The 10,209-nt window shown below is 29.0% G+C and overlaps 3 protein-coding genes across 8 annotated transcripts in view; 1 reads left to right on the forward strand and 2 right to left on the reverse strand.

Moving 5' to 3' along the window:
• The window catches only part of Sap47 (Synapse-associated protein 47kD), a 40,780-nt gene extending 40,196 nt beyond the window's left edge, over positions 1–584 (reverse strand). For all 6 annotated transcript variants that reach the window (XM_011504765.1, XM_011504763.1, XM_011504764.1 and 3 more), the window contains exon 1: positions 240–584. In XM_011504765.1, coding sequence (XP_011503067.1) covers positions 240–376 — 137 coding nt within the window. In that variant the 5' untranslated portion in view covers positions 377–584. The remainder of the gene's footprint in view (positions 1–239) is intronic.
• Positions 585–4,148: 3,564 nt separating this feature from the next.
• On the reverse strand, positions 4,149–7,775 carry CSN1b (COP9 signalosome subunit 1b). The gene is made up of 6 exons (XM_011504768.1): positions 7,636–7,775; positions 7,360–7,567; positions 6,012–6,775; positions 5,471–5,828; positions 4,700–4,834; positions 4,149–4,616 (listed from the first exon to the last, which is right to left on the reverse strand). Exons 2-6 carry the CDS (start codon positions 7,468–7,470, stop codon positions 4,539–4,541), a joined length of 1,446 nt encoding a protein of 481 aa, XP_011503070.1. The 5' UTR covers positions 7,471–7,567; positions 7,636–7,775; the 3' UTR covers positions 4,149–4,538.
• A 588-nt stretch (positions 7,776–8,363) lies between these two features.
• Polr3H (RNA polymerase III subunit H) lies at positions 8,364–8,866 on the forward strand. Its single transcript, XM_011504769.1, has 2 exons — positions 8,364–8,391; positions 8,457–8,866. Exons 1-2 carry the CDS (start codon positions 8,372–8,374, stop codon positions 8,797–8,799), a joined length of 363 nt encoding a protein of 120 aa, XP_011503071.1. The 5' UTR covers positions 8,364–8,371; the 3' UTR covers positions 8,800–8,866.
• The last annotated feature ends 1,343 nt before the right edge of the window (positions 8,867–10,209 follow it).

Genomic DNA, 10,209 nt, shown 5'->3' on the forward strand with positions numbered 1-10,209 from the left:
AAGTGATAGAGGGGTGGGGGTGGGCGGGGGTTGTGGCCGGGAGGGGTGGGGGGTGGGGAGGAAGAGGAATAGAAGGGCTGACGAGGATAAAGGACAGATGACCTTTTCAGGGTAAAGTACAACTCGGCAAGTGTTATCGATTTCGCACGCCTCTCTTTCCCCCGAGAATTTTTTTCGCGACGTCTTCCTAGACTCGACGAGGACACCCTGAAGCCAAGAAGAGGGCCGCGCCGTATTACCTGCCAGCAGCAGCCGCCTTGTCGAATTCCATAGTCTCGGCATCGGAAGCTATTTGACCATCGGCTGACAAATCACCGCCATCCTCGCCCTTCTTGCTCATCCAGCTGGACACTTGGCTCGTCAGGCCCGAGAACATCGTGCTCGAGATTGTGGCGATCGCTGCTGTCGTCGTCGTCGTCGTCGGCCTTGCGCTCCTTATCGAATGATGCGCGCGCTCGCGCGCGCACGCTAGAAAGAAAGAGAGGGAGAGCAAGAAATCCCCCGGCGGCTCCGCCTCGCTTTATTTTCCCTCCTTCTCTTTCACTCGCACGCACTCCCCTCTCGCTCTCTCGCGCGCACTTTCTCTGCCTAGATGACGGTCCTCGTACACCTCACGAAAGCCCCAAAGACCGCAGCTCCTGCCGTCCCACCGTTATCCACCTCGAATTTACCTCCTTCCACGCTACCCCCGATGCACTTGTAACCTGTCCCGCGTGCTAAAACGTGATGTCTTAGGAACAATCGCTCGACGATGTTCCTTTATTTTAGCGCCTGATGCACCTCTCGTATGCACTGCTACAAGCCCGCAACTACGATTCGCTCTCGGCTCCTCGCGACCGGGAGTACAAATGACAAACCTCCTGCCTGGCTAAATACTCCACTACTACTGGCTCGACAGTGGCTAAGTAAATGCTCTTGATACTGGGAATGGATCGTGGAAACTGGAAATTCATGTAGGATGTGCGCAAAGTCGGAACGACTCGTCGTCCCAGGGGAAGGGGGGCGAGAAAACACGCACTTCGACTCTTCACGGCACACGTGTATGTATGTATATAGCGATCAATGCGCGCGCGCGCACCCGCGCAACTGTAATGATAAAGCGTGGAAACTTGGGGGCTACCGGCGCGAGCTTTGAAGCTCCAAATGTCTACGGGGACGTTTGAATGAATTTCTTATTTGGATATTCGAGGCTCTGATGATAGGGTCTCTACAACTTGGATTTAAGAATAATCGGTGAACGAATGAGAATAATAAATTTAATGGAAACTGCTGCTTTGAGGTTAAGGCTTTCAGCACGACCCATTGATTGTTCTTTGTTATATGAAATTAATCAAGTGCTTTCATATAGACCTTTGATTTCATTTTTTTTTTTGTTTTTTTTTTTTGTTTTTTTGTTTTTTTTCTTCTCTATTCTATTACTCGATAGAAGTAAATGTAGGCACAAGAGACGTGCAAGAGTCATGTGAATACGAGTTTTATCGTATTCAACGATTCGACGAGCAAAACTTACCGACAATATAATTATTATTCATTTAGAGCAATAAAGAGATATATCGATAAATAACTAGATTTATAAAAATTAAATGAAATATGAATTATTTCATATGTTGATATACTAATTATATAAATAAAAATTCGTTTAAAAGTTGCATACTATTTTAAACGGAAAGTTTTATTAGACAAATTGTAACAAATATTTATATTATATAATTTAGCAAATATATAATTAGGAGCTTTGTTGTTTGTAATATATAATCATTTGCAATTTAAAGATACTAGCCTGTCTCTTGCTTTTTAGTTTTTTTTTTTTTTTTTTTTTTTTTTTTTTTTTTTTCATGACAATCATAAATTTCATTATATTATTATATTCAACATTATATTGTTATATAAAAATTCATTATATTATTATAACAACATTATATTCAAATTATTCAAATTGTAAGTTTCTGTATTAAACTGTGCATATATAAAATTCTAGTATATTATAAATTATGCAATGAATTTTTCTTTCGGATATTTATTAGGGTTTTATTCATTCATAAATTTTTCTAATCATAATATTTAAATATCGTTTACTTAATCAATTACAAGTCTAAAATAATTTTGTAGAACTTTGTATTCATTCGTTAAAAAATAAATGATTATTTTTACCCAAATTTATAATGAAAAGTTTTATCAATGTTTGCAAAAATACTGTTACTTTTAAACTTTCTTAAATACAATAACATCAGTCAATTAAATTTTCCAAATGACTGTTACAATTTATAAAAATTATATATTTAATATATTAATTAATATATTATTATTATTATGTATGGGTATTACACTTCAAATAAAAAAAAAAGAAAATCAAAATATCGTACGAACCTTTCGTAAAGAAAAACTCTAGGCGCAAAAAATGTTAAACAAAAAAATTTACATAATCATCATAATTGTTTTAGCGTTATAATTTAAAGAAATGTTATATTTTTAATTTACATTAAATTTTATCAATTACATAAATTACAATAATTTAAACATTTATTTTTACCGAAATAAAATTTCCTACAAATTAAATAATAATATTTGAATTGAAATATGTATTTGAATATTTAAAATATGTATTTGACTAAAAGATATAAAATTTAAACCAAATGAAAGAAAATATTAATTTATTTTAGTTATAAAGTTATATAAATTTTTCTTATAGTGGTATTTTTTTATTTGTATTTTGTTTTACAAATTGATATTATATTTATTTAGTAAAAAAATTAACGAATTACAAATGTCAAAATTTTGCACTTAATGCTTGTCTATGCGTACATTATTCTAAAATTATTCATCTCTGTATGCGTGTCTATATGTGCGTGTGTTTATTCATTTATTGTAATGCTCGGTTGTATCAGTATTTAAAAAAACACGCAATTAAATATAACATTAAATATCTCAAACGCAGATTATTAAATCTAAAATTTTCGCAATAATCTGCAATTAATTAAAATATGTACTTTTTATATTAGAAAATTTCAAAAGCTTTATTCAACAATTCTCCATACTGTGTACTTTCAAATACTATTCATTACTAATTCATTACTAAATTAGACGATTAAAATATACTTTAAACTACATCCAAAATCTATAAATTATTTTATAAAAATTATTCAGGAAAGAAATTAATTTATCTTGATGAATAGTTCTAATTTTTAGTTAAGCAATCCAAGCATTTAAATATACATGATTTATTATTTATCTACATTATATATATATATATATATATATATATATATATTGCCATGAATATATAACAGTCATTAAAAATATATTTTCACTTATATTTAAGTAAATTAAAAGATGATAAGTTATAAAATAAAGAATAATAAAAACCCATCCTCAATTATAAAAGAAATTATAATTATGATTATTTAAAAAGAAATTTTATTAAAAATTATTACTTCATTTCAGATATGCAAAAGCTTCTAAAATTATCTTTCAAAGTTTTGTGGTAAAAAAATAATCATAAAAGAACTTACTGTTCTGTTCTGTTATGAACATTTTATACATAGTATGTTTTGGTAGAAAAGAGCCTAATTTTTAAATAAATAGTATTTATTTATTAATAAATTTTGTAGAATTCTTTTAATTTTTTTTTTTTTTTTTTTTTTCATATTATTTTTATGTGAAACTAAAATTATTGATTACTTGAGTTGCATTCGTTTTATCTTCATTTTTTATATTTGTTAAAAATGATTTTATTTATTTTTTTTTTTAAATAGTTAAAAAAAAAAAATTGTTAATACATATTTCGCTTAATATATAAAACTATCGTAAACTACAAAAACATTTTTGGCAAACAAGTTAAAAACAGTGCGTCTATGCAAGTTATTTATTAAATGTAATATAAATCAGTAACATTCAAGATTAAATTAATTTACTTAAACCTGTTTATACAACATAGTTTTTTCAAGCTGCATCTTTGCACTTGTATATAATTAAAATTGAACTTTAATCAAAATAAAAATTCAATTATAAATATATAAATTTTTTAGAAGAAATGAAGTAATGTAAGCATACAACTTATGTAGGAAGTAAGATTCCATTCATACTCGGAATTGACAATAAAATTAAAAATAACATTTAAATAAGCACAAGAAAATAACAAGTCAGACTCGTGTAAAAAAAAATTTGAGGTTTTAATTTTTTTTTTTATTGAGCCTCTTGCGAGTTTAAACAAAGTTAGAACACGATTGTATTGCGTTACAAAAAAGGAGTTATTGTGTTTGTGTTGATATCAATTATAATTAAATGAAAATGCAAACAATTTCGATAAACCATAAAAAAATGTCAGTCTGCGATTACATCTGATTCTGCAGTGATCGCAAGTCAACTCGTAGAGTACTGTAACTTCAAGTACAATCGAAATTGCTTTTTATATACAAAGGAGATTAGACGTGCTTATATAATAGTGTCTTTCAGTACCCACATTTTCTTCTTTTTTTCTTTCTTTTTCTTTAATGGAATACGTTCTTCTGTATCAAAATGTCAATAATAACACTATTATATTAATTTCTCGATGTTTGACTTGTGTTTCCTGGTGCTACAGGCATCTCTCCGCCTTGTGTAGTTTCTCTCTGTGGACTCTTTAAAAAATTGATATCACATTATATGTTTACAATTTATAATGAACAGCATTCAAGTTAAACAATAATCAATACTTCATTACCTTTACTTGAATTTGATGCTTTAAAATTGCTGCCCTTAAAATTAACATTCGAGTGCGCCTTCGATATTCTTTTCCTAAACTTATCGACTTTTCAAATGTTGTACTACGCTGATCCACATCTTTGGCGTATAATATCTATAAGAAGGTAAGAGCTAGTAAATTCTTGATGAAATTGCAATATTCTATCTAATAAATTAATGTTTTTTAACTTCAAATATGAATAACTACTATGTAATAATAGTATTTCATATATCTTTAATAGAAAATTTTTATTATAAATGAAATTAGTGAATGAGCACATATGGAAAATAAAGTTTTTAGCAGAAATTTTAAATAAATTTAACATAAAAGTTGTTAATTTCTTCATCATCGATAGATAAAAATCGTTCTAAATTTATAAACTACAAATTATCTTGAGTATTCGAGAAATAATATTGTGTATAAAGTTATAAAACTATTATTTATTGAAAATTATCGATTAATAAGATAATATTATATTCAAAACCGAAGATAAAAGAAATTGATGATAATACTGAATCGAAATTAAAAAAAGAAAGAAATAAACGATAAATTATATTGAATAATGAGATAGTAGATAATCTTAAGGATAAATGATAAGCGTAAACGACAGAAATTAACATTATTAATTTCAAATAATTCACGTATTATAATATCGAATATTATTTATGAATATTAAGTATGGTAGACAATTTTAAATTAGCAAGATTAATGTATGCAAAATTCAAACTGCTCAAAAAAAAGTCTCATTACCTTATTATGAGAATCAATACGAGCTTGAATTTGTCCGTCAAGAATAAGTTGCATGAGTTCATCTTCTAAGGCTGAAACAGTTCTGTTAAATGCCGTTGCCATACGTCTCATATCAGCACTGAGGTAAGGACTAAAGTACTGTATCAATGCTCTGTTACGTATCTGAAGATACAGCGTATTAACATGGGGTGCAATATACATATCTAGCAAAATATTATCCTTAATCTCATCCAGTAACTTTAAGCAAGACGCATACTTTGACTCGTAAAATTTGAAAATAATATCTCTTAATTGCGGCTCTAATTCTAAAAAGAGCTTGAACGAACTGCTGAAAATCACCTGCTTTTGCAACTCGTGCCTATGAAAAAAGTGAAAATAGTAAGTAGAAATAATTTAACGAAAATTTGAAAGAAATTTTCAATAATATAACAAATATTATCGCTCATCTATCCTATAATTTGATATACTCTTATCCGTAAGATCCATATAGTAATTATTTAAATTTATAGTAAATATAACGATAGAGCAATTAATGATTTACCTGTCGAAAGTAGCTAATGCACATAAACCGCCGTACAAAGCAATATTTCCAGGGGATAATATTTCAGGAAAATCACAATGATCGAGCGAGGCTTGTAAAAATAATTTAGCTGCAGATTTGTATTTCCTGGTGGCGAGTTCCGCCAAACCTGCAGCGATCTTCAATTTCGTAACTATAGCTAGATTATTATCCTTCCCATGTACATCTGGAAAATCAGGTGTATTCTGTGCTTTCGTAACGTAACTAATCACATGAGTCCAATTTTGAAGATATATGGATACTTTCAAAACGTTCCAGCACATGTTCACAACATGTTTGCCACTAGTGCAATAGTCACGAGCTCTAGAATAACACTTTAATGCATTTCCAAGATCTCCGCAATCTAAATAATGATCACCCAAATCGTCATGACCTCGTCTTATACTTTCTTTAATCGAATTGCTCTTATAATTTTTAAGATCAGTATCAAATTTCTCAAGTTTAAGAGCTGCTTTTTTTGATCGCGAGTCTACCCATATTTGATCGACTATTGGTATATCTTGAGATGTAGATTGTGCAGCTACATCTGGTAATCCAGGAGCACTTAATGCCTGAGCTAATTTTTTATGTAATATTAGATATAATGAAACATTATATGTTGTCATGACATAGGTTATAGCCATTTTCAAAGCTTCGATTCGCAAAGTAGGACAATGATCTGCTATATACATTAACCTGAATAGTTTTGCTAAACCTGCATAACTATTTGCATAGACTTCTAAATCCTGTAAAAATTATAATTTTAATCATACGGAATACTTGTCAAATTAACTTTATTTAATAAAGTAATTAAAAAAAAAACAATAATAATAATAATAATAATAATAATAAAGGTGGTAATTCAAAATTGGATACAAAAAATGACTTTTGAAGAAAATTGCGTAATTTGAAATTATATAACACAAACAACTGAATATATTCATGCTTACTTATTGCACTGATATTTTTACGGGATTATAAATAAATACAATGGAACCTTATTTATAATGAATAATTCGATTGTTTATATCGAGCACAAATATAAATTTAAATGCAAATCTCAAAATGTGTAGGTAGGTTTATATAATTTAATTATAAATGCATATATCGACATGAGCATGCATATATAAATTCAAATATAATGTGTGCGTGCGTGTGCGCGTGTGCGCGCGTGTGTATAAATAAGAAAAGCTTTAGTTGCCTAAAGAATAATAATTATTGCATATTATCACTAGCATTGTGCAACTAAAAAGATCGTTACTTTATAAAAATAAATTCTTAAGAAGATAAATTTGACAATAAAGTATGAATTTAAATATAAATTACAAACCAATGTTGGATTTTCAACGATGTATGGTTCCTCTTCTGTATTATCATTGTCTTCAGCAGGTGCATCAACCTGCATGGGCTCAACTGCATTTTGCTGAGCAAAGGAGAACATTGTTGTCCCTAATTCGAGCACAATTTATTTCACAAATAGATATAAACTATCTGATGAATTTCTAAAATCGCTGTAAAGCTACACTGGCAACTTAACCCTATTATCGATATCCAAAATTATTAATCAAATTTCTATTTAATATTGCATTAAAAATATTAATTTTACCTGTATAATAACAGCGACTCTTTTTTCATATATGTTGTTGACAATTGAGATTTTAACATCTCAACTTATTGAATTTATGCCATGATTATATCCTGGCTCGGCGATTATAATTTGAGAAAATGTCAATTTTTAGTAATTTTAGCCTGTAGATTCATTCGAGCATGTTTTCAAGTTAACGAAATGTTCTAGGCGCATGCTCAGTTTCATTGGTGTGTTGGACCAATCCCATAGAGAAATTAATTTACATGTGCGATTGACGATTTTAAAATTATATTTCCTTAATGTGTGGTGGCCATGTAAATGACTATTGCCTATTAATATAATTAATACTTAATGATTACTAAAAATTAACATTCCTAATGTAAGTGAAATATGGATATTATATATTTAAGAAATAAGCATAGTTTAGAGGGTGCGAAATGTATTTAAAATTTTTATTTTAAATGTTACCCTTAACCTAAAAAAATAACGTACCTACATTATAAACAAAATTAGAAATAAGTGACGAATATAAAAAATGTATATATAATTTTAGTAGTCAACTTTAAAATGTTTGTTTTGGCTGAAATGAAAGATACTGTTAGAATACCACCATGGAAATTTAAGAAAAAGTTGAATGATGCGGTAATGGAAGAGTTGAATAGAAAATTATCAAATAAAGTTTATTTAAATGTTGGACTGTGCATTGCCTTAAATGATATTTTAAAAATCGAAGAATCATATATATTTCCCGGTGATGGAGCGTCACATACAAAAGTAATTTTTCGATTTATTATTTTCCGTCCTTTTATGGAAGAAATTCTGATTGGAAAAATTCGTAGCTGTAATATGGATGGAGTACATGTAACCTTAGGCTTTTTTGAAGATATAGTTATCCCGTCGCATAAACTGCAGTATCCATCAAGGTTTGACCAGACGGAACAAGTATGGGTCTGGGAGTACGACACTGGTAATGGAGAAAAGCATGATCTTTTCATGGATGTTGGAGAAATTATTCGTTTCAGAGTAGTTAAAGAAATGTTTGCGGAATCCTTACCGAGTAATCCTCATGGACCTAAAGATTCTAATGAGAAATCCGAATCTAAAAGCGTATCGCCATACACTTTAGAAGCAGCTATCGACGAGCCTGGACTTGGATTACTTTCCTGGTGGGAAAATACATGAAGCAATTATAAGTGTAAATAAGTATAAATGTAAATAAGATATTACATATGTTTAAATATATTTAAAAGTAAACCTAAGTTGCTAGATATATTTCTTATATTTTAATCTTATTTCTATAGCTATGTTAATCAAAATTAACATGCGCGTTATGTGTTAAAAATTGAAATTAAAAGATATATTAAATTAACAATATTATTATAAATTATAGAGAAAAATATAAGTACAAAAAATGCTCTCGTATACTTTATAATATAGAATATTTAAATGTTATATGAAAATATTTTAAACATGTTTTGAATTTACATTAGTATCGACTACTTTAATAACTTTCAGCCGAGCCTTAAATAATTTTAATATCATGTACGAGTAAAGCTTAAAGGACTTTTGGTAATACGATTAGAAAATATCGATGTGCGAAAAATTTTGCATCGACGACAAGCGATGCATTTAAAAATACTTAATTTTTATATTTAATGTTAATTTCTCGTTAATTTGATTCTACTGTAATTTTAATACCATTATAAAAAATCAAAGCATTGATGGTCTCGATTATTTTACGAACTACGGTGTGGTATTCAAATATTTCAAGCTTCGATCTTCATAACAAATTCAGCTAAAATCACGGTGATTTGGAATACTAATTGTCCATAAAATATAATTCTATAATATTCTTGCATCTTTTTTCTCTCTCTCTCTCTCTCTCTCTCTCTCTCTTTTGTTTTTTAAATGACTTTTAAACCATGCGGTTTAATATTATCTGCATAATTACTTTATCAGTTAATAGAAGCAAAAATGTTTTAACAAGTTTCAAATATAAAGAGGAAGGAATTAATCTTTTGACGTCTTAGAAAACTGCTATTTTTTCATAAATATTAATATGTAACTTTCATGCGGCGCAGATGTTATTTTATAATCTTGCAAACATTATAGAAACGTGCATTTAAAAAATGTGACATTTTGCTTATTTATCATTTTGTTACTTATCCTAATAAATTATTTAAATCTATCCACCTTAAAAACATAATTTATTATTAACTACCATAAAATTATAGAAATTATGGGCATTAAATATCGAAAGGTTCATTGTTGTCAATTAAGTTTCTTTGTTTATTTCTTATCTCTTCCATTTGCAATTGATGGATTGCTTTACATAAAAATTTGTAATTTTCATTCATGTGTAATATATATCTAATAAGTTTGATGGTGATGTCTTATGGAATAAAAAGTAGCGAACTTTTAATATTAGTAAACAAGTGGCTACAAAGCACGCAATAAGTCTAATAATTTTCAAACCTTAATGAAATGCAATGGTTGACCGAGTTCCGGTACACGAGTTCTACAAAATCGTATATATAAGAGTATGTAACATGTTAATTATAACTTACTTATCTACGAGAATAAAGTACGCGA

The sequence above is a fragment of the Ceratosolen solmsi genome, unplaced genomic scaffold (assembly GCF_000503995.2).
Source record: "Ceratosolen solmsi marchali unplaced genomic scaffold, CerSol_1.0 scaffold70, whole genome shotgun sequence".
Taxonomy (NCBI): Eukaryota; Metazoa; Arthropoda; class Insecta; order Hymenoptera; family Agaonidae; genus Ceratosolen; species Ceratosolen solmsi.

Coding starts and splice junctions, on each gene's coding strand:
- CSN1b (XM_011504768.1), bottom strand. CDS start 7,470: ATGTTCTCCTTTGCTCAGCAAAATGCAGTTGAGCCCATGCAGGTTGAT. Junction 5,829..6,011: donor GCATTAGCTACTTTCGACAG/GTAAATCATTAA, acceptor CTTTTTTCATAG/GCACGAGTTGCAAAAGCAGG. Junction 4,835..5,470: donor GTATTGATTCTCATAATAAG/GTAATGAGACTT, acceptor ACCTTCTTATAG/ATATTATACGCCAAAGATGT.
- Polr3H (XM_011504769.1), top strand. CDS start 8,372: ATGGAGCGTCACATACAAAA. Junction 8,392..8,456: donor ATGGAGCGTCACATACAAAA/GTAATTTTTCGA, acceptor AAAAATTCGTAG/CTGTAATATGGATGGAGTAC.